At 45.7% G+C, this 25,040-nt stretch overlaps 1 protein-coding gene across 1 annotated transcript in view; it reads right to left on the bottom strand.

Annotated features, from left to right (window-relative positions):
• HPSE2 (heparanase 2 (inactive)) overlaps positions 1 to 22,569 on the bottom strand; it is a 68,846-nt gene extending 46,277 nt beyond the window's left edge. The window contains exons 1-2 of the mRNA XM_010714732.1: positions 22,554 to 22,569; positions 22,155 to 22,316 (exon numbers count right to left, since the gene is read on the bottom strand). Of these exons, the coding sequence (XP_010713034.1) occupies positions 22,155 to 22,316; positions 22,554 to 22,569 (178 nt within the window). The remainder of the gene's footprint in view (positions 1 to 22,154; positions 22,317 to 22,553) is intronic.
• Positions 22,570 to 25,040: the final 2,471 nt, after the last annotated feature.

Genomic DNA, 25,040 nt, shown 5'->3' with positions numbered 1-25,040 from the left:
AAAAAAGAAAAAAAGAAAAGAAAAAAGCTTCAGGAAAAGCATATACTGCTGCAAATTAAATGTAAAAGCATAATAAAGCAAGTGAAAGATTTTAAAGAAACAACTCACTAAAGCCTTAAAAACTAATAAAAGCTTTTTTTCCCGTACATCAAAAGGAGGAAGCCTGCCAGAGAGACTGTAGACTGAGGCGAAAAGATAAGGCTGCAAGAGAAAAGCCAAATTAATTCTTGGCATGTGTGTGACAGAGCAGGTTCCCAGTGCACAGCAGCGGGCTCTGCGGGATGGGCTGAGGGATGGCACAGGGGCAGCGCAGGCACAGGACAGTTCTGTGGGGCTCAGAGCCCTTCTGTGAGAAGGGGAGATGTGCAGACGAATGGGAGATGGCTTTCCTCCTAGAAAAGCTGGCTGAGCCACTCTGCAGAGAGACACCAAAGAACTCTGAGCTATTCAATTTATTCCAGTGACAGATTGTGTGTCAATCACCGTTTGACCACCAGAATATGTTAAAAAGATTTTTTTTTAATTACACATTACACTTTAATTTATCAAAGCCGAGGCAATTTTTAGATGCAGAGAATGAAGCAAGACAAATGTATGTACTAGAAATAAGCCTCCTTTTATACATACATACACTGAAGGCAGTTAATCATTGGAACAATTTATCTACGCTGTGGAGGATTCTCCATCACGTTATCTTTTTAAGGCAAAAAATAGAAACTTTTATTAAAATCTGCTCTGGTTCAAGCAGGAGTTGGCAGTTTTAAGAAGGAGTTTCTGAATAAGAATTTTTGTTTGCTGTATTATGCAAGGCAGACAAGATTTTTGTTAGTGCCTTCTGACCATAGAAGCCAAGAATGGCTGTAAAATGAGGGAAGTTTCCCATTGAAGGAGATATTAAAGGAGTTCAACTGTATTTCTTTGAACTGTTTTGAAAACGTTTGCTTTGATATAGATATTCCTATTCACTCAGTGTTTATTTAGATATCAAAAGGTACTGAGACTAATCAGAGCATTTTTCCTAAACATCTATTTAATATAGCATGATAGACTTACAGAAGCATGTAAAATATCTGATGTATATTAGGACTTGAAGAGCCTGTGAAACTGTGGATTACCAGCCTGGTGCTATGAATGCGTGTGGAGGATTTGATGTGATGTTGCAGGATATTAATTCCCACTCCCATCATTGCAGCATGGCGAAGGGAAAGCTCCAGTCCCTCTCGCAGCACAGAGACCAAACATCAGAACCCAACATCCAATTCATTCTAAACTTGCAAATCTCTGCACGAAGGTCCTTCTCTGATTGCACGTCCTTTACTAATGCAAACAACCGTCTGCAAGAAGGAACACTGAGCTTTGAATCAGAACTAAAATAGGTAGAACAGTCAAGTGTTAAACTAACCAGAGCTCTGGATCAAACTTTTCCACATTAGACTGAACTCCAGCCTATGCGCACCACACACCCTCTTTTAGTTAACACAGACTAAATCAGTTCTGATTCATATTCCAGTGAAGGATCAGCCCTTAATTCCCTCAAACGAAATCCAGACATAAGGTGCCCCTCGCTCTTGCACGGTGAGGATACTTAAACATTTTCCTCCTTGATGTACACACCCAGGACACACAGCACCATGGTGCAAGCAAATACACAAAGACGGCTTTTGCCACATCTGCTCCTCAATAGCAAGGCATAGCAAGGCTCCTCTCTCATTCCTGCCGAGCTAAAGGCAATTCATATTGAAGTCGGCCACCATACTGGAGTTGCTGGCCACCAACCAGCCCAACCCCAAAGGAAAATCTGCTTTTTTCAGCCCAACCTCAGCGCTGGAGTAAAAAGACATCTTCCCAGCGTGGTCCATGCCAGAAACACAGCATCCCACACAGACCCCATGCCAACGGGCACACTCATCCACTGCCTGCCCTTTCCAGCTGTCCTTATTAAATCTTTTGCACACATCACCAGGAACCAGGGGAGGTGTGCTTGTTGAAAGCCCCTCTAAACTACATCTGAACAGAAAGAACAAAACTCAGTGGAACCATTGAACAATACTGGGTTGGGCTCTTCAGACTTCCTACACAATTTTTCTTCTCACTTTGACAGAAATCTAGCTGTACTTATTCTTGGAATATGTTTTTTTTATCCAATTTGTAGCAATTTCATCCAAACCAACCGTCCTTCGTGTGCTTATGAGACAAATGCTGCCTACAGTTGAAATATATCACCGCTACTATTACCTCCCTAGATCAATGGATGTCAGCAGAGATAACAAATTTTCTCTTGACTGCTCTACGTTAGACTGATGTTTCTTGTCATCTTATCCTCAAAGCGCCTTTAAATTAGTTCATAATTTTCTCTAACATCTTCCTCATTATCAAAGTCAAAACAACCAGTTTGTAATTACGCAGCCCTCCCTTCTTGAGAAACAAGGATTGTGCTGGCTGTGCTCCTTCTCCTGGGATAAAACCCTATGTCAAGAACAGCTGTGTGCAGACTATATTATCCACATACTCTATAGAGCTTTTTTTCCTAAGCTGTGCCCTGCCCACACACCAACCCCATGCTCCTGGGTGCCCCATCCCTGCAGACATTCAAGGCCAGGTCGAATGGGGCCCTGATTGAGTGCCAGATCAACCAGCCCTCAGCAAGGGATTGGAACTGGATGAGCTGTGAGGTCCCTCCCAACCCAACCACTCTATGATGGATGATTTTGACACTGCCACCTCGGTGCCAGCACCCAGAGCATGCAGGGGCTCACTGGGCCCACTGCTCCCCGCTCTTGTTTACATGTGCTTGTCTGAAGTTAAGGGACAAAAAAAAAAGAATATGAGAAAATGAGCACTTTAATTTCCCAATAAAATCTATGCCACAGTATGAGTCATTGTTTGCTTTTTTACACTAGTTGGGAAAGGCCTTCTGGTTTTAATAACTAATACTGCTGAGTTCAATAAAAAGCACTTAATTTAATTTAATCCAAACCCTGATTAATGCCAGCTTCCCCTGGAATTTTATCTTTGTTTTAATTTGAGCCCCTACCTTAAGAGAAAAAAAGACAGAATGGGATAGAACTCAATTAGTTCCCCTGCTTGTTTCTGGGCAAAACACTGAAAAAGGAAAGATTGACAGGTATAGGCTAAGTCTGTTTTCTCCCATTCCTTAGCCTGACTTTCCCCTAAGAACACAATGTTTGCTTAGTCTTAAAAAGGGAAGCTTAACAGCTCACAGCTCAGCTTGGAAAATAAAATATTCCAGGGCCAATTAGAATCAGATTTCTTTTCTGGAACTATATTGCTTTTAATGTGTTAATATTTGAGAGATACGCTACTGTTTAATTGGACACAGAGAGCCCTTAAAGCTTGGGAGCTCCAGTGTTAGGACAGGCTTGGTGGTGGATACAGAAGGAAATAATCTGGGATAAAGCCTTGATAAGAGTGGTTGACATCCTTTCCTTACAGTTGTGCGCACGTATATTTACTCAGATCCATATCTTAGATAAATAACCAACACTAACAGTTTTTTCAGTTGGAGCAGAGACATCCAAGAGCCACTGATGACTCAGCTCGTTCCCAGCTGTCTACATGGGGACAAGCTCTGCCCACCATTACAACAACCCATGACAGCACCCAGGTTGGGATCCAGTTCTCCCACATCCCTCACCAGTGCCTGAACTCCACATAAACATTTCCCCTCTTTTCACAGCCCTCTAACTTATTCTGCACAAGGACTGAGCCAAGGTCCTGCCAAGTCAATAGTTTTTAATTGTGTGATCGCATACTGTCGTAATGCCCACAGACATCAGCAGAGCATTTGTTTAATGCAAGGTCTGCATTGCTGCTTTACAACACTAAGTCAGACCTTCCTGCTCCCAGAGGGACTCCCAGCCCTGTCCTGCCCCTTCAAAGAAATGCATCCCCCGTGCTTGTTGGGTAACCCTTCTCTAATAAAAATTAAACAAACAAACGTAATAAAGAGTTTTATTCAGAATAGAGGCCAATTTTCTGCTAATGGCAGCATTAAGATCCTAAAAGGGTATTGAGTTACAGAGCAGTAAAGCCACAGCAAACAGGCTGCTGTTCTAAAATAGCTACAGGTGCCAAAATTAAGGAGGACCAAATTACCAGTCTGGTTCCAATGCTGGCCTGCAAATACTCCACAGGACATGAGAAATGAATGGCAAGTGATTGTTTTCATATTAAGAAAAAGTTAAAATGCATTTCACTGTGCAACTTCTATATTTGCTCAGTTCCCAAAACGGCGTTATTCACCTAATGGATTAATGAGAAGACATGAAGGAGAGGGGGAAGGTCACACAGAACCAGAGTGCATTCCAATGACATTTATAGAAGCCCACACTGTTTAGCTGTGCTGAGGAAGACCACACTGCACTCCAGGAGGGCACTCCTGGAGGGGCTGAGCACCTGCGCTGCTCAGCACACACAAGGACTCTAACCCAAACCACTGCCTCTGAGGAGATGGCTGCAACCTGAAGCTCCCTTGGGGAATTTTGCCCACCAGGAGCTGGGCTATGTCAGTCTCCAACCCCTGCAGAAATGCTCCAGACATCTCAAACTTGCTCTACGCCTGCCCTGAATACACCTCCCTCACCTCTGTGCTTCCTGTTGAGCAGTGCGAATGGAGCTCTGCCACATCTTCACAGAGGTATAGCTGTGGAGCATCAGCTCATCTGCACAGCTCTCCACTCCTCAGCTCCTCCAGGAGGTCTCCGGGCTCATCACCAGCTCCTCCTGTTCTGCTGCAAAGGGAAAGCTGTGGCCAAAGTGCAAAGCCTCTCTGCACACACTTTTCAATCCAGGGCTACACGAGTTCTTTACTTTTCACTCAGTACTTGGATGTCTCAGTGCTGCAGCACCAGGTCACACAGCTCAGGATCACCATGACATCAGGCATGGGCAAAGAATGACACTGGCACAAGAGTAGAATCATAGAATCATTAAGGTAGAAAAAGACCACTAAGATCATCTAGTCCAATCACCAACCCATCTCCACCGAACCATGTCACATCACCATGTTTCTGAAACACTTCCACAGATGGTAGACCTGTCACCTCCCTGGGCAGCTTGTTTCAGAGCTTCATTGCTCTTTTTGAGAGGGAATTTTTCCTAATATCCAAACTGGACCTTCACTGGCACAACTTCAGGCCATTCCCTCTCATCGTATCACTGTTATTACTCAAGAGAAGAGGATTGACTCCCAATACCAGAAGCTCAAAGGGACCCAACAAGGGCCACCGAGTCCAATTCCTAACCTGAGGGAGTCCCTCAATAGGCATGGTATATTGAAAATTGTGAGGTTATAGTTTAGTTTCAAGATTTAAACCACAAGTACTTGCATGTATTGAAGTGTCCAATGAAGCCAACATTTTCAGAACACTCTAAATTCATTAGTCATACCAGACTGTGCACTGGGGAATAAACATACATTTGCTGAGTATAGTGGAAACGGGTTGGCTCCATGTATTAAAGAACAACTCTTGTGCCCAAGTTTCCAACATGTTAATGTGCTTTGTATTATATATTCTCAAGTTCTGCTCTCCATTCACATTATTTGGCTCCCAATTAAGCTTTGGGCTTTGCACAAAGAGTAATGCAGACATTGCAGTATTAAAATCATTTTAAATTTTCTGATAATCTCTGCCTGGCAGAAAGTGCACAGAAAATAAAGAGATAATTACAATAAGCTGCTGAAACAGTAAACAGCAGATATTTCTTAATTCAGTAGCCTTGCTGTGTGCATGTCTAAGCTTATAACATCCATGAGGACTGCATGTTGGTTTAACCTATTTTGCAAAGCCCAGGAGTAAAGATTAATTTAGCTCTTTCATAAGCATCTCCCGCAGTAGAAGACACTTTCCTTCTAGAAAGAGATTGTAGGCAATCCAGGAAATTGCAAGAGTCATGAAGACAGTGCCACATGTGATGTTTCTGATACCAACACAGATAAGTCACAAATTTCATGAAACAGACACAGTAGGAAGTGCTTCTCCTTTTGCTAAATTGAAAGGAAATAATCAGAAATGTGTTATCTCTAATTACTCCAGAATATTAATGGTGAAATATTCAATGAAGATATATACTAGGACATTTTTCTTCAATTTTTTTTTCCTCCTCATTCATACAAATGAGTTCAAGAGCAGGCAAGTTCTGAAAGACTTTTTTAAGTAACAGCTGACAGTGGTTTTGTTGAAATCCAGTATTGTGGATTCAAGTGTAAGAAAGGAGAAATATGATGTCTGTGACCCACTTTCAACCCCAACATGAAATCTGTCCTTACTCAGTGTCACCTCTTTGCAAGGACACAAGTAGCCGCAGTCCCTGATCAGCCCTGCAACCCATGCATCTGGTCTGTGCTGAATTACAGGGCTTCTAAGTTGAATAGGGTGCTGCATCTCCAGCATCACAGAATTGATTGAGTTAGAAGGGACCCTTAAAGGCCATCTGGACCAACTCCCTTGCAATGAACAGCAACACCTACAGCTCCATCAGGTGCTCAGAGCCCTGTTGTTCAGCTTGACCTTGAGAGTCTCCAGAGATGGGGCATCCATCACGTCCTTCATTTCCTTACACCCGAAGTATCCAAGGGACTCCAATGCAGAGAAGAGATATAAGAAGGAAGGTTGATGGATGCACAGCCAACAGGTGCCTGAAATTTAGATGATTTGCTGCTTTCTTCCCCTTAGTCTTTCACGTGGTCTTTCAGGTTGAGGATGGGCTGTGGCCAGAAATCCTCTACCAGAACATGCTTTGAAGACATAACCTCAGCTTGGAATACAAGCTACAAGTATCTGCTTGTTCATTTCCAGTAAAACACTGGAAGGACATCAGTCTTCAGTTTCTGGTCCTCCTACTCCTTCTCCAGTTTCTCACTATGGCAATGACAGCACAAGAACATCACTGTTTCTCTCCTCTTCCATCCTCTGCTCAGGATCCCATTGTCCACCAGCTCACACCAACACTGATGCCTGGCTTCCACCTCTTCCACATAGAGGCTTGGGGATAAGGACTGCTTGCTGCATCACAAGCATTTTTACTGTGCTAGATATGTTTTTGTTCTGTTCCTCCTGACCCACCCTCCCAGCTCAGAAAACTCCACTGATACATTAAACTTCCAAAAAAATGCCAACAGCAATCAAGAAATAACTACCCTCAGCAATCAATATATCCTCAGCACAGCGCTGAAATGATACATGGCACAGCATAAGCAATTACATTGGGTGAGGGCATCCGGATCGTGCCCACGTGGAGTTTTGGGTGGAGACATGCTGCAGTGAGCCCTCAGCAATGACCTGCACCACATTTCCTAGTAACAGTTGTGTTGCCAAAGTGCTCCCAGCTCTGGAAACATTACTGCAGGTCTCTCGTGGTATGTTAATCACACAGACAGGCCGACTCGCATAAACACACCATCGTCCTCACCAGTGCCCAGCACATCATAAATACAGCTGCCTGAAGTTGGTCATTGGTCACTTGTCCAAGGGATGGTGCTGTAAATTCAGAAAGCAGGAGAGTCTGCACAGGAACAGTCCAGGAGAGACAGCTGGTTCATTTCTACATCTTACAGGAAAATATTTCCATGAAGTGTAATGTTTGGAAAATGTCTAACAAGCCGGTTCATGCTTTCTACAGATTATGTGGACTTAGCATTTCTGTTGTCTATACTGGGATAGATGAATAGAGAGATAAAAGGAGGCATGAAAACATAAGACACTCAGAATGCAGGAGAATCTACAGAATGTGCAAAAAATGTAGGAAAAGCTAAATAAAAGAATAAAGACAAATGAGATATTACTAAGGCAGCGAGGGAAGCAGCAGGGTCCCAGTTCAGAGGTGAGATAATTAAATGACAAGCAAGGCAGCTCTCACCAAGGCAGCCTGGAATTCACCAGGGAGAGTGTGCACACGAGAGTAATGCCAAAACAAATCTATTCTGTGGGAGGACAAGGGAACCCCAGCAGTGCAGCTCCAGAAACTGGCAGCTCATACCCCAGCCATGGCTTGGGGAGCCAAGGGACATTACCCAGCAAAGGAAAGCACAGCAAGGAAAAACAGTGCATCTGCTTGTATCTATGTGAGAAAGCTGTTCAGCCTTCCCCCCTTCTCCATTCTGTTGCTAAAGACTGAGATCCTGATCCTGAGAAGCCATGACATGGAGTGCCTTCCTGCTGATCCTGATTGAACACACACTTCAGAAAGGAACATGAAGGACTTGCACAAGCTGCTTGGGATTTCTCAAATATGCATGTCTGCATAGAGCAGCAAACCTAATCCCTTTTGGGATGTGCTGGGTTTGGACACACTCAGGCCAACTCCTCTCTGAAATCTTGCATTTCCTTCAGGTGCACTAGGAGCAATTGCATAGCACATGCACAGTTGGTCCATCCAACACTCCCCAAGAGGGTCCAAGCCCAGGAACGCATCATCAATTCCCAGACAAGCAGCTCAAAGCTCCCATGTATGTGGGCATTCCTTATATTTCCAGATGTTTGGCAGCCAGTCAGGACTCCCACATATGGGGACACATCTGGACTTCCCAGACGTGTGGCAGTCCAGAGTTTCTGTACACGCAACACACATACTTTAAGACCCATAGACACTTGAATCCATCTAATCTGTTTGGACAAGAGGACAGATCTGGGGAAATCTGGACAGATGGCCACACAAACACAGGACTATCTCAGGAGATGTGGATGGCAGGGAAAGTCAGTGGCAGCACAGAGTGGCACAGCAGCCTCTCCTCCTGCCTCCTACCTGGGAAGGACCAGTGTTCAACACCACTTGGGAGACAAACTCTGCTGGGACAAAACTGGGCTGTCTTCACACAGAGGAAGGAGACACTCCCAGCCCCAAGGGACTTCCAGAAATAACACAAACTTAATATCTCACACCAGTCAGTCAAGAGGACTACAGAACAGCTTGAAGAAGAGTCAAACTCCCATCCTGTTCTCATGGACCCCTCCTGTCCCCTTCCAGATCCAGTTCCTCTCTTGGTGTGACAGTATCCTCAGTACCAGCAAGCTGCTCCTTACAAGCCACAGTCATTTTGACAGTCATATAATTGTAAATGATCCAACCCCTTGATCAGTGCAAATGTGTAGCCTAAGCCTATTTCATGTAGATGCTGGTGGAAACACAAGTGTTCATTTGCACAGCCAAAGCTTGGATACGTGGCTGCTCCCAGCAATACATCCCTGCCCTCCTGCACCCCATGCTTGTGAAGGCATCACCCTTCTGCATGCTCCTTGTTATCCCCTTAAGCCACATTTTACCGATGTTTGCAAAAAGCATTCTCTAACTTTAGAAAGAGCACTGTCTTTCCCATGAATACTAGAAGAGATGTGCAAGAAAGTACTATATTTTCCTCTTGAGATAGCGCTGGAGGAGGCTGGCATGCTCAGCAGCACTTGGGCTGCATGTAAGCAGGTCAAACTATAATGTGCTTCAAGAAGAAAAAGTCCAAAAATGAATTTTAGAAGGGCAAATCCCTTATGAAAAGACACCCTGTGCAACAAGCAGTCCTCTCTGCTGGGCAGAGCTCAGCTCAAAACGTTCCCAGCTCCATTTGGTCTCTAAGGTTCCTGTCATCTTCTGTCACACATTATTAAACAGATCAGAAACAGGATCTGGGATTACAGAACAGACTGAACTCAGGACATCAGAAGACACCTGCCCTATAAATAGGAATCATTTACCAATTTGGAACAACGCGCACATGTTTTGGCAACTAATCAGTCAATAAAAGCAGAAGACCCAACATCAGAATTATTCTAGCACTATTGTTTTAAGATGCAGAACAACAACTGACATCACCATGACTTAACCCTTCACTTCCCAAATTCCCATCTCGCCTATCTGTGCTGAATATCCCCCAAGATTTACCCTTCCTGTAGCAAGCCCACTACTATTGCCTAAATCTGTCCTCATTTCTGATCTGGAATCCTGCAGACTTTCCACTGCAGAGGGCTTCAGAAACAATTAGTGATTCTGTGCACTGTCCGATTTGTTGACACTTGGGTTTCTAGGAAAAATTAACACAAGCATGCACAACAGCCTGCATAAGGAACAAGGCAAAGTGCTGCTTCCAAACAGGTGCAGCCGATTATCTGAGGCAACGCTCTGCCTGAAAGAAAAAAAAAAACCAACACATTATTTTCTTCACAAATTTTAAGAGCACTAAAAAATTCCAGATAATGGGAAGTCCCTGAAGCTTTTAGAAAGTGTTTTCTCATAGCCCATACCTGGTATGACAGCTGCTTCTTTGCAGCTATGGGGAGTTGTGGTTTTCCATTTGTGAAAATTCAAGTGAAATCTATCATTTTTTGGAAAGAGTCGAAGTCCTGGGCTTCTCAAATATCTTTACAGGTTGAACATTTGGAAAGGATTCAAGACTCCAATCAGAGCTTGAATATGTGGAAATATTTAACTCTCTAAGAAACAGTATATAAAATAAGCTGTTTCTCCACTTGATGACTATTTCAGGATTGACTAATGGCTTGTCGTGGTGCCAAACACCACGGAGATGGCTCAAGAGGATAATTTCTGAAACTTGAATTTGTGGCGTTCTATCAAACGAAGATTTCTGTGACAAAACCTGAGATCCGGGAATTTATATACAGCAAGAGCTTAAACGGACTTTTGGACACCAGATTTCAGAAGTAGCTCTACTACATTTGCTCAATGAAATACCTGTTAAATCTTTTTCTAGGGAATGAACAAGCTTTAAAATAAAAGAGGAAAATAAAGACTACTGTATCAAACACATGTCCCTCCTGGGAAGTCCTTGCATTGCAGCTGGTTGGTCTCTGGATTTCATTTTGGGGAAGGACGTGATGGTAGGATGGAGACTACATGCTGTCCTGCTCAGCCCATCTCTGGGGGTCACCATGTCTTAGCCAGGACAAACCCATGGTCTGAGCTCCACCCAGGGTGAAGGGTCCATTTGGCCAAATTACAAGCAAAGGCTAACGAGTTCCATTGGTTTCAAGGAGCAACAAATTGCTGTGATCAGCTCTTCTTTAGCTGATGCATTTATGTTACACGCCGGTTCAGATTATAAAGATGGAAAACGCCATTAATGTAACATAGTTTTTCCTCCTGCTTGATAGAGGTTAGAAAACCTAACCTAATAATTACCACACCAAATCCATAACTTCCATCTGAAACAGTTTCAGCAAGAGCCCTGATTCAAGGGTGACTGATTGCTAATTCACCTCATACCTAGGTAGAAGCATTCCAACATATATTTTCAGCATTATAAATCTGCACAATATTAGCCCAGGGTTGTCCTTTGTTGGGTTTTAAATCACAGGTTCTCTTTGTGCCTTTCCTTGCTAACATTTCATGCTATTTGCTGTGAGCTCGTTCTTCCCCTTGTTGGTACTTGCACACTCTGATCAAGTTACTTTTAATTTTCCCTTGGACAAAATAAGCAGATGAATCTTACCAGAATCTTGTCTATAACTCTGTATTTCCAGATTTAGTCACATTTATTGCTCTTTTCTGAATACTTCCTAACTTGACAGCATCTATTCTTCTGTAAAATGAACAGGAGAACAGGACATAGTGCCTAACACTGTCTCACCTGAGCCATCTCCAGAATTAAAGCTTCCTACCATCTCCTCCAGGACTCCCTTTGGGCACAGGGAGGAGCAGAGCCTGAATTCACAGCTACTGCTCTGCTCCTTCCCACCCAGCTGTTGGAAGCAGCTCCTTTTTCATTATCTACATCCGATCTCCAATTCTTTTTCAGCCACTTCCACCTCACAAACACATCCTGTGCCCTTTACTCTTGTAAGTCCAAATTCACATCCAGTATCAAAGCACGTGGACATCTGTAAGACTCAGGTTCCACTCCCAGACTTGGAGCTTGTTAACCACAGGAGAGCAGGAGGCAGGCAGCAGCTTTCCCACCAGGTTGCTGACACAAAATATGAGATAATTGAAGGCTTTGGCACAGAGAGTGCAAGATGCAGCAGGTGTTAGAGCAGTGATGTCTATTTCATACCTTACATTTTAAAACAGCATCATGAACACTGAGAGCCCCAAGACTGGTTGCATGGGACAGCATCTCCGTGGGGTCCCGTATCCCAAACCTCATGCCTACTGCTGCCAAGTAGGCATGATGCATCCCAGCACCCTGCTATCACAGCAGCACTACCTTTGGAGAACCTGGGGCCAGCCTTCCCCACATGTATGCTCACAGACAGCAGATCCTCAACATCAGTTAAGCGCCATATAAGTAGGGTCACACCATACATGCAGCATCATGAAAGATCATATTTTCACCGCAGGATGTTCCAGGTCCCTTTCAGTCCAATTCATTCCATGATTCTATGAAAGGGACCCGCTCAGGGATCTTCGTGTCTGACTCCTGACTCCACACAGGATCACCCAAAAACATAGAATCCTAAACATTCCAAATAGGTGCATAGAAGTGGGTTGCTTTGCCAGGCAGTAGTGCCAAGGTCGGGCAAGGAGCAGCCCACACCCTGGTATGCTCATCTAAATGCAAAGCCTCCAGAGGTACAATTCCCACTTGTGCTGCTACAGACATACACACCCATGGTTACAGCCTCCTGCTGAACTAAGGACTGTCACCGTGCCCAAATTCCTTTTCTACATATTAAACAGCATATAAAGGCTCACCCACCCAGAAAGGCTGTGGGCGTGTGCACGCCAGAGAATGCCAAGGAACAGTTATACAACATAAAAAAGCTTCTAGAAGGACCTTCTGCATTTGGTACAACAGTTACTTTGTCAGACATCTAAACAACTTATTGGACTGTGTCCCCTCCACTTTCTCCCCCTCCCCCATTAGCCTCCCAACTAATCCCAGAGCTGAATTGGTTTCCTCCACTTAGAGGCTCCACTCAAGGTTTTTTTTGTTTTTTGTTTTTCCTAGGACTCCCTTCTTTCTCTTTCTTTTTACTTTACAAATATATAAATAGTCACTTCGTCATACGAGACAAGTAGAGACTGACTCTTATGGGTAAAAAAACAGATGTTCCCCAATCTTCCCTAACAAAGTAATATTTTATATATGGCTCTTCAATGGATTTATAGCCAATGAAGGGATGTTACTACATTAGCTCATGGAGGGGGTGGGTGATAAAAACTGGAAAGGAAGAGCCAGACAAGAAAAAAAGAAGCTATCCAGAGCGCTGCAATTGGAGAAGCATGACAAATGGGCAGCACAGTTTTAGAGGGCTTCGACAGCAAGGCAGATTGCCTGGCTGGGAGTGATTGTCCACAGCTGGAGCATCGCAGAGACCATCTGGTATTTCTTAAACATGCTTTCCCCAGGTGATCCAGCTCTTGGAGTGCCCCAGCAAAGAGAAGAAAAAAGGACTGTGAGCTTCAGCCCCATTTCTAGGGCCACCCTAATTAGTTAATAGAATTATAGTTGAATGAGCTTCGGTTTCTCTTACAAAAACCTCTGGCTTTGCCACCTTCTCTATAAAAAAATAAAACACTTGAATTCATAGAGTCTCTCATTTCTTCAAGAAACTCAATGATTGTGTCTCTTGGCAGAGTGACCCAGTATAAAAGTTAATGAGGGGGAAAAAAGACCCAAGGTTCTGTCTGAACACCTTGCAGCCTCACTCTTCCCCCACCCTGCTCAACCGTGTTTCCACACGTGTCTCCTACCCCCAGCATACCCCTCCCTGGTGTGGGACTCTGAGAGCCTGTCATTTCCAGGATTTTGATCCTTTCCTCAGCTTAGAAAAACGTTACAGAATTCAATTAGCAGTGCGTGCCACAGGCTACTGTCCCCACAGAGAGGAACACAGGCAGAGTACACACCCCTCCCGACCCCCATGAGGCTGCCCCATCCTGAGCCAGCAGCGTCAGGAGCTGCTAATGAAGAGAGGCAAGAGCAAGCAGTAAATAATGAGCGAGCGGACAGATGGAAAAAGGGTTAGTGCGAGCAGCCGGAGAGCAGAGCCTGGGATCCAGGCGCGTTCCCACCAGCAGGCAGTGCCCCTGCCGAGCAGCACAGGCAGGAGCCCCACTCCCTTCTGTTTTCCCCATGACCCAGCCCAGCCGCAGAGCACAGGGCCGTCAGATGCATCCTGTAGAGCGCAGAGGAGGCAGCCGCCCCACAGCCACGCAGCCCTAATTCCCGGCCGCGAGCTTTCCAGCAGCACATAAATACCGGTTCTGCTATTTTTCATGGGGAGAAAATATGCCAGGATGGTGGCTGAAGCTGGTGATCCTCCTCTGACTGCAGAGCCATTTGTTGCTAAGTCATTGTTTGCTAGGAAATGCTTTTTAAATTACAGAGGACTAGCCACACACAGACTGTCCATATAGACACGTGTCTCCAGATGTGTGGAGAGAAACTGGTGAAGTTGGGCAAACAGAATGTGGTCTCAACTAGAAATACACACGAGGTGCTTCAGCTTCTCCAGGCTGAGAAAAATTGTAAAGCAAATGACTGGGTCAAAAATACTGAGCAAACAACTATTTAAGTGTTTTAGACTGCCAAAAGAAATGTATTCCAGCACCATGAGTGCAAGGAATTATGGATGGAAACCATGCAATGGTATAGACAGCAAAAAGAACAAATGGATTATAAAGTTGAAAATACATCAACCAATTGGGAATTACAAAGAATAGAAAACTGGTAACATTATAAAGATATGAAGGAGGAAAAAAAAAAAAATCATGGCTTCCAGAGTTAGGAGGCATTAGTTTTGGAGTGACCAATGTATATGCACTTTGTTTTAGGGAAAAAGATACGATGATGAATTAATAAGACAATGATGTACTTGAGTTTATTAATAACCAAGAGTTGTGCTAAATAACATCTGCTTTAGATAAGCACTGGTAAGTCAACCATCCCAGATAATTTGCACCTCTGAGTGCAGTAATGGGATCTCTGACCTGTTGACACTAATTTTTAATAAATCTTGGAATGCCAAGTAATTCTAGAAGGGTAGGAGAATGCTAACCTCACACCGGTGCTTAGCAGGTCTGTCTGACCTGGGGAGCTGCAGGCAGGCAGCCTGGCATCACACCTACACTAAGCAATTAAAAGCTAATATGAGAGTCCAGCAATAATTCATCATATTCATGTTTCAGCTAATTACCAGCCAACACGTGTCGTATAGAATCAAGTCCCATCCAACTGGTGTTACAACTTGATTTAAGAACTTGCATCAGTAAGAATAATTTGGTATAACTAGATGGAGAAGAGCGTCCAACACAACAAAAACACTGATAGCCTGCTTCCAATTCCACAACTCTGTATTTGATCAATTAGATAAATATAAAATCCTATGAGGCAGATAGCACAAGCAGGTTAGTAAATAACGGAGAAAACAGAGCGCGCTCACCCTGTGATCTGATTTGTATGGCTGCATGGCCATGGGCCAACAGTGCGTGCCTTAATGCAGCCAAGTGCAAGATAATACACGTTTGGGAGAACAATACAGAGCTCGTATCGGCAGGATGGAAGTCTGTCCAACAAGGCCACAAGACAGGCAGAGCTATAACAGGAGTTCTGCTTTGGCTATGGGATCAGGGAGATTAGAACCCACTGGTAATTAGGGTCCTTTAACTGCCCACACATTGGCTGGGGAAGGAAGACATCAGACACAGCCTCACATAGAGTTCCTGGAACACATGGAGGGAAAAACGGAAAAAGGAGATGGGAAGGGGACAGGAAAGGAGGCTCCTCAGCGTTGGTTCCAATCAAATCGCAAACTGAATGACTTGCAGCACACAAAGAGGTGGAAGCTCCACCAGACAGGTACAGCTGAGTGCAGGGAAAGCCAAGCACTCAGAGAAACCACGCACAGCAAGGCTCCCGAGCGGCAACGAGGAGGCATTTGATAACTCCATTAGTGGGAAGAGGCAGACCAGAGAGTTCGTCACCTCCTATGTGGGGAGAAAAGGTTAATAGATGGGTTTATGCCACTGAATGCCACAAGCCCTCCCGAAGCTGTTAGTGCGTGTCAGCCCTCCCCCTCCCACCACAATCTGTTTTCTGTTAGGTTTATGGGTTTTCTTTATTCTCGACGCAGCACCCAGAGCTGGCTGGTTCTGGTAATGACATTACATGTTATAAAGTACATATAATTGTTGATTCTAAGATACACAATTTATAAAATATTTTTCCTTATGAGACTCATTAAATAGGATGGTAAATTGAATTTAATAAATTCTAAATTTGCCATAAGAAGCCGTATTCCCCACAGTTACGAAAGAAATGGCCAAATCAGATAATGAGAAAGCCAAAGTGTTGCTTAACAGACTAGAGAGTGTCACCTGAGAAAGAGATTCCCCTCCCTGACCTCTCTCACACACACACGCCGTCAGCACACAATGAGTTGTAAAACTGCTAATTAGGGTAAGAGAAGGCGGCCAGCCCTGGGGGATGGCTTGCAGCTGTCTCAGGAAGCAAGGAGGTATAAATCGGGACACGAGAAAGGTATTTCACGTCAGCCAACAGCTTGCAGAGCTGCACACAGAGCTGGAGCTGAAATGTTTCTACCCATCTGTTGGTTCAGACTTTGTGAAAAAGGATAACCAAGACCACACAGTTAAAAGCAGCGGGGTAAGACTGAGTTATCGCAGTGTTAGAGCAGAACAAAGATTATTTAAGTTTGATGTCTCTGAATGGGCCCACTGCCCATCAGTAACTATCTCTAAGAATTTCTGGCAGACAAATGAGGTTTCAGAAGACTGGGAAAGGGCAGATATAGTGGCTATGTTCAACAGGTTGAAAAATCAAGGAAATTGCAGGCCAGTCGACATAACTTCAATTCCTGGAAAAAATGTTGAAACAAATTAAACAGTCCATCTGCAAGGAGGGCTGGAAGCAATAGGCACATCACGTGAAGCCAACCTGCTTTCTCTTTGACGTAGCAAAAGGGTCTCATATGTGCGATAGGGGCAGCAGATGTTATATACCTTTACTTTTGCAAGGCTTCAGCTAGAGTTCTGTAGAACATCTTAATTAGCAAATTAGGGAAATAGAGTCTAGATGAAATTCCATACGGGGAACGCACAGCTGGTTGGGAAACCGTACACAAAAATGCAGACATGAACAAGCAGTACTGTGCCAATAAAACCCACGGCTGCACGGGGTATGCAGACAGGAGTGTCACGCAAAGATACATGAAATAATCCTGCTGCTCTTCAGCTACAAAACTGGGCTTGTTTTGAGGCAACTCGCTTCAAAGAAGCCCAGACCAAGTGGGAGTGCCCAAAGGAACCCAGCAAAACACACAGAGACACACACATAAAAAAAAAAATGCAGAGTGCTGAAAGGGACCTCAAGAGGCAGAATCAACCATGCATGTGTCATTCAACTTGAAAATAACATGGCCATGAACAGAAGAAAGCTAACTGTTTGGTGTTGAGCACAGAAGTCTTAGGGGAAACACAGTATTAAGCCTCAAATATGTAAAAGATTTCTGCAGGGAGGAAAGGAGCACTGTGAGCTGCTCCGCTTGTCCTCAGGGAGAAGACATGGTGTAATGGGCTTCAACCGAGCCAAGAGATTATAGAAAGCCCAGCCTCACTGTGATAGCTGCACCCTAGGGCTAACTGCTGAGCAGGGAATGGACTCCCCATAGCAGGAGATGTGATAACAAAGATAAAGCCATGTTGTGTAGGTCTGTTAACAACGATGCCCCAGAGAGCAGTGCAGTGCTGGTGCTCAGCTCCTGGGCTCCCGCAGCCCGCTGGCTTCACACAAACGTGCCCTGGGACATAATGTATTTCAGCCAAATGCCCTCAGAAAGCCGCGTAGCAAAAACAAACATCCACTTCGCTTCAGAATGAGCTCATATAAACAGCTGATAAAGACACAGAACCACTTAGTTACAAGGGAATGTTTTTACAGCGTGTGTTTGCCAGCACCATCCCCGCAGTTCAGATGCTGACATCTCAGAGTACACCTGCAAACCATCTCAAAAAGGGATTCTGCAGCTCTGCTGGTCATTATCTACAGGCTCAGTGCAGATAGCACTTTTATGGCATATTGCAGTTTTCCTGATCCTTCCTCAAAAAAATCCCACAGTCTTTCACAGCATTTATAGTCTCCCTCTCTTCCCCACAAGGGCTAACAACACTGCCATCCTCCTCGCAGTGACATGACTCCTCTACCAGTACCTCAGTGCACTGTGTCAATCAATGAGAGGAACCCAGGGACATAGTTTTCCATGCATATTTAGCTTTGAATGCTGCTTTTCCTGTGCAAGCTCTGATGAAGGCTCTGAGCCCCCAGAGGTGTGCTCTGACTGTACCAACTGGTCAGATCAGCAATGCTGCTTCTCCCCAGCCACTCCTCCCCAAACAGGGCCCAGGTACAGCTCACTTGTCATGGAGAAGGCTAGAAGATGCCCTCTTGAGGTCCTTTTCAGATTCATTCTTTGCGGTGCTATGGATAACATGAATAACATTATGGTCTACAGTTGAGGGGAAGGCAGACAGCTTGATCTTAAGCCTGTCTCACAAGACGCACCCCTCCACTCCAGCCCTACAAGTCCTCAGTGAAACCTAGCTATAAATAGGGGTACAAGTACACATATAAGGCAACACCAGCAAAATGAGCTGAGCATCCTGCATGAGCAACAAAAACACACCCAGCCCACACCCTGCAAAGACAGCCCCAAAACATGTCCCACCAGCACAAGGGTCTCTGCCATACAGACATATTCTTGTCCAGGACCACCACCACTCCAGAGCACAACAGCATTCAGCAAGATGCATACAACTACTGGCCACCAGGGGAAGTCTGCAAGGAAATACACATATCCCACGTACTCAACCTGAGCCACAAGACTCCCTGCCAAACAGCAAGGAAAATTCTCACCATTAGTGAAAAGTGAAGAAAATCATACCTCTGAAAATCAGCTTCTTGTTTGTAAAGCTTCATGAAGATACACTGCCCTCGCTCCTACTCCATGCCATCACACAAAACATTCTGTATTTCTTCATTAGGAAAAACAGGTGCATACATCCTCACCCCACTCCATCACTATCACCTTAGGTGCTCTTACAACTGACCCCAAAGAGAGTTTTTTCTACTTGGCTGTTGACATCTCCAAAACTGCTTCTGTCCAAGAAAAACCTTTCATGTGGCTCACAGCCTCTCTTATGGCAGAGTTTGGGTTAGGTAATAGCCTTAATAGGACTAATTGGATGCCAGTGTGAAATACTTGATTGCAAGTTGGAAACAGATGGTAGAAGGCAATCTCTTGTAGCTCTCACCTCTGTTCCCAGCAGCCAACCATGGTCTGAGTCCCCCGTGCCTCTCAGTAGGGCTGGGAGCACCACACACAAGGGCCCTTTCTTCCGTCCCTGCCTTTGGGGGTTGTGTCACACAGGGTGATGGAGGAGGGGTTCCCAGCACCCACCCTGTGGGTGTTCTCTGTCTTTCTGGTGTGGATGTGTTGTGATACGATGGCCTGAAGGACTGTCATCACAGTGCTGCTGGTGCAGTAAGCGATCTGCTTTGCAGCCACAAGCAGAAGGCAGAGCAGAAAGAGGAGATGCTTTTCTGCTGTTCAGAAGAAGGGAGGTACTGTTTTGTTTCCTCGGGATGGGAACTCCTGAAGGCAAATGCGCTATTTATGGTCCATCCTTGTACCTTGGGAAGCTCAGCTACACTTAACACTTCATGCACATGTGGGAGGGGGCAGTTTCTCACATATGTCTGTTGACCTCCTGAGCAATTCCCTCTTCCATTAGGCTTAATGGAATTTACTTAATAACAGTGCCGAAACCAATCTGTGTGGCCTCACCCTGTCCTAGGGCAGGATTCAGCATTCTCCCCCATCCCACCAGTGGTTTCCGTAGGGCAGGCAGCTCTGTGTGCCCTCCTGCTCCATCGCAGCTGCCCCACAAGCACAGGAGACACTGACGTGCGAAACAAGATACCTATCTCCCAGCAGCATGGGGAAGCAGCAAAGATTAATAAGCCTCAAAATGTTATATAGCATTTAAAGAGCAGTATCCAGATCAAAGGCTATCACTCATCTCAGGGAGGCAGGTGTAGTAAGCCTGCAGAGATCACATACAGAAAACAAATGCAAGATGCAAGAGAAAACTGCAGACAGGAGCAGAGCTCGTGCTTGTCTAGAGGAATTGAAGTGGCCTAAGCCAGAGTACAACATGTGTTCCTGGAGGAGCAAGAGCCAGAAATCTTGCCTGCTTTCACTCAGTCTCAGTTGTGTCTTAGCGCAGAAAACACATTGCATTTTAAGACACTCTTACCTGGGAGGTACCTGCTGCTGGGAGCAGCTGAACTCCCGGTACAGGCACACAGCCTGCGGGGTGGCTGGAAGCATGCTGGGGATTGTGTGCAACTGCTGAGTGCATCCTGATCTGCACTGCAGCGGGTCTGCAGAGCCACACAGAGCAGAGCATGAGCTCCATGAGACTGAGGGGCTCCTGGGCACACCTCTCCTTGTTTTTGGGGATCCCTGGGCAATCTATCCCTGCATGCTCAGTCCTTCCATTGGGGACTCCCTCCGGCATCGCACAGAAACGTGCAGAACAAAAAGAAGTCCTCATGCAAACTCTGCCTGATCGAATCTGGAAGGTAAGGAATGCCCTTCTGCAACAGATGTACAACCCTCTGCCCACCCCAAACACCAGATCCATCACGGGGAAGGGAAATATTTACACAAGTTAGTAGAGTTCCAGTTAAATATTATGCTTAGCTGTCTAGAGCCCATGTTCTCAGACGATGTCTATGAAATAAAAGATTAAACTTCATAACAATTATGAAGTTGCTCTGCACACATTCAGAGGGAGTTAAAGGACATTAAAATAGTTCCTTGGGTAATATGACAATGAAATTGCTCTCTCTTTCCTGGGGAGTTGGTGCTAAACCCTTGTGAACCCTCCTGTAAACACACTTGGAAAGGGTAAGAGCAGAGCTGATAACCAGGTAGCACCTCTGCTCTATGGGTTCTGCAAAAAATGCAAGCAATGCTCGAGGGCTTTGAAGCAGCGAGGGAAGGAGGATAGGGGAGAACAGCTTCTCTTCTCAAGGGAAGTTTGTTTAGTGGAAAGTAAGCAAGTTGTCAGGGGAAAAGCTGACAATGTTGATTCCAGCAGTTGTACTGGGAATAAACAGCCAAGTGGATTACGTTACAGGGAATGAGAAATGGTTCTGAGGATCCCATTTAAATGCTGGGCTTTCAGGAATGGTAGGTTCAGCCACACTCCTGGCCCTGGTGCCCATGGGCTGAGCCCGCAGACAGACCTGCTGTGACCATCCCTTCTCTGCAGGATCCCCAGGAGGGCCATAAGCCAACGTCCCCAGAGGGGACAGAGCTCCTGTTGTCATGGCTTGGGGTTGGTTGGGGTGGCAGCAGTGGGGCTGTGTGGGACCCGTTCCCCTTTCCCAGCCTGGCTGCGGGGCCAGCATGGGGCCCTGCTTCCTATAAAGATGGGATGGATGCCTGCCTGCCTTCTGCAGGAAAGGGACCCAGCAAGAGGGGAAGGGGATCGCGCTTGATTTATTGGCCTCTTCCTCCTTCTCATCGTCTGTGGCTCGTCCAGCTGTAGCGATAAGGACAGCTATGAGAGGACACTGCTGGCTGCTGGGATCCCGTCCTCCTGCCCACTCCCTGCCTGCAGACATCAGTCCTTTACAAGCACCATTAAATGTGTATCCAAAATGTGGCAGTCTCCTCCATCCTTTGAGATTCTGTTCCCTGGATAATACAAACAGTTGCCAGAAAAAGAGTATCCTCTCAGCTCTGTCTGGGCCATTATCCCTTTATATTTGCTCTTTAATATTTACTGGGTTCACACAAAGTGCATGCTCTGAAAAAAAAATCAGCTGCAGCTTAAAGGACTCCAAATTTAGTAATTGCTGCAGCCCCACCGAAGTGAACAGTGAGCGGGGAGATCACTACAGAACTTCACGTGCTGTGGCATTCTGCTTAGATCAGACTGCAGGAAACATTCTGTCCAGTGGCACCAAATCTGGAGTGCCCACTGCAGGGGCTCTGTGAGTCCACCACAATTTCCTCAAGATCCGTTCCCTCCCAGCACCCAATAACCTTGGTAGGAAGCAGAGGTGGCCAGAGATGCTGATCCACATAGAGGGGAAGCTGTGAGTTAGCAAGAACTAGCCATAGTTCCTGGCTCCAGAGCTGGTTTTGCAGCCTTACCTGTTAGTGTGAGGTTGCTGTATGTGTTTGAAAACTGCTCCTTTAACAAAACCAAGTGCATCTGAGCTGCCTTTTCCCTCTGTAGCTCCAACATTATGTCAGGATGCTGGGCGATCTTACAGCCTTTCTGCTTATCCAGGGCAATGTCACTGCGAACAATGTCTATAGCAAAAGGGAAAGAAAAAAGGGAGATGGCCAAACCTCAGCTTTCATTGTCACCAGACGCTTGGATAGAACCAGCCAACATGACAGCCACACAACCATCACTCAGCATGAGCAACCCAAAAAAAGGGTTAAAACCCCTTGGATCTACCTGTCCAGTGAGATTCCTCTGCTCAAGTCTTCTTTTCTCCCACTGAAAGCCCAAATCATTGCCTTGAATAGGCTCACACAACCTACCTCCCCTTCCATCCATCACTGGTGGATGCTGATCTCTTACAATGGAATCTAATCTCTTAAAATTATGATCTCCCTCTGGCAGGAAAGTGCAAAAGTATCCCAACATTTATGTTATGACCCTGTTGTTGGTGTACTTGATACTAAATAATGAGAAAAGACTAAGTCCCATTCTGGTGACCCTTGGCTTCTGTCTATCACTGCTTGTCAAAGACGGTGAAGAAGGCTTGCTCTTGCCCTGTGTATGCTCATTGCTGGGGCTGGGTCAGCATGGTTTACAGCTCTCTGAGCAGGTCTCTTTAAACTTGTAACACCTGATATCCGATTTAGCGGACAGGAAGCTTACTTAACAATTGCTTTCTCTCCACATGAGCATTTTGTAATTGTGGAACAAAAATATGATATTCCCTCTCCTAGAATAACTCACCCACTGGGGAAATGAAAGGGTTGAGTAGAAGTGGGGGACAATGATCCAGTAAGAAGTGGCTAGTCCCGAAACAGGAGGTGGGCAGTGCAAATCAGTCCTTTCAAGGCCATTTTCTGAGCTGAATAAACTCTGTAATATGCTTGGATCCAGAGGAACCATCTGTTGTGCTGAATTCTTACAAAAGCTTTGGCGGCCAGAAGCGATAAGGGATGATGGAAGTTGGAGTTCTTCCACCACAATGCACAAGGTCAGGCTTTGCATCACGAGGTTGCCCTTTCCTTGGTTTTATTCCCATCTAGCTAGATATTTCTGAAGGAACTTATTGTCAGAAGAGAGATATGCCTGGCTCCACAAACACACTCAAGCTCCACTATTGTCATGTACACCAAGGATTTGTGAAGTTAGAATCATAGAAGAGAATCATTAAGGTTGGGAAAGACCACTAAGATCATCCACTCCAACCATCAACCCATCACGACCATGCCCAAGTCTTTTCCAATAGCCATGCTCATGTCAGAACCAGATCTCAGGTTCTGCAAACCTGGGCTCCAAGTGATGACCTGGGCTGTCAGGGAACCCCCTCTGAAGGTGGGCGGAAGGCTGTTGACCACATTGTCTGGGCTGTAGGGAACTCCTTCAGGCCATGTCCTGTGGGTCAGGTCAGACATTCAGCATCACCTGGCCTGCTGCTGCCTAATTTGTCCCTCACACCAAGCGATGGAGGATTTTGGAGCTGCCATGGGTTTTAGGGTCCATACGAGCCTGGATAACAAGTTGGCTTGTTTGCTGGATGATGAAGGAACCAAAGGGTGAGAAATCCATGGGGAGGGTTGAGGAGGACAAGACATTTCTGTAAGGTTTGCAAAGGCCTCGAAATAATTTTAATGGCTTTGGAGAAAAGGCAGAATGGATTCTTCTCCAGTGGGACAAACTTTCTGTATCACCCTGGGACCAGGATCCCTCTCCACGCAGTCAGGGGCCAGGGAAGCACCTTGGAGAGTGCAAGGGGATGTGGCACCCCAACATCTAGCACCCTCTCCCTCTTTGGGGACTGCAGATCCCAGTGAATACGTGCTGAGGAAGGGATCTGGTTGTGATGGAGAAGATGTGAAGGGCACGGAAACTGGGAATACTCTTCTAGCAGCCAGTTTCATGGGCTTTCCAAGAAAACTCCTACTGTATGAGCAGGAAGCAGAGGCGAGCATGCAGAATCCTAGCTTCTCACAGCTAAGGACCCAAGGGATTTGCCCAAGACCTAAAACTGGAGGTGGACCCCATATCCACTACAGCTCCAGCTTAAGCAATGGGTAGATGCATGGGATATGGGATTCCCTAAGAACCTGATGCCCGTTTATCCAAACCCACAGCGCAGGTGAGGAGGTGAAAGCACCTCTAGTATAGATGTCAGGGAAATTTTTTACAAAGAGGGAGGTGAGGCACTGGCACAGGCTGTCCAGAGAGGTTGTGGGCGCCCCATGCCAGGAGGTGTTCAAGGCCAGGTTGCATGGGGACCTGGGCAACCTTATGTAGTGGTTGGCACCCCTGCCCACAGCAGGGGAGTTGGAACTGGACAGTATTTGAGATCACTTCCAACCCAACCATTCTGTGATTCTATGATTCTACACCTCTCTTCCGAACCAGCAGCAACGGGGGAAGAGGCCACAGCTGCTGTAGCAGCTCAGGGAAAACCTCAGCAAGAGCAATCCAGGGAAAAGAGCCAGCAGGAAGCTCACAGTGATCACATCTAAAAGTAAGTGAGAGAAAGGGGAAAGGCATAGGGGGTGTGAGGAGAAGGATCCCCCGGGGGGCTCTGGGCAGGGCAGTCCCTGAGCGGGACACAGCTTTCCAAAACGCAGAGCAGCCATAAAAACCAAAACACGCACACACACACAAATATAAATAAAATCAAGGAGGAAAAAAAATACCCAGCAAAACAAGAAACCAAGCGACTCTTGCCAGAAGTGAGAAAGAAGAACTCCAGATGTGGGAGCCCCAGAGGACGCCAAATGGTTTCCAAAGCCGGCAGAGCAACGAGCTGCGTGTGCCTCGAGAGGCAGCGGCCG

Source organism: Meleagris gallopavo, chromosome 8 (genome assembly GCF_000146605.3).
Source record: "Meleagris gallopavo isolate NT-WF06-2002-E0010 breed Aviagen turkey brand Nicholas breeding stock chromosome 8, Turkey_5.1, whole genome shotgun sequence".
NCBI classification, from domain to species: domain Eukaryota; kingdom Metazoa; phylum Chordata; class Aves; order Galliformes; family Phasianidae; genus Meleagris; species Meleagris gallopavo.
Note: the sequence above shows the minus strand (reverse complement) of the source record. Positions and strands in the feature narration are given on the sequence as shown.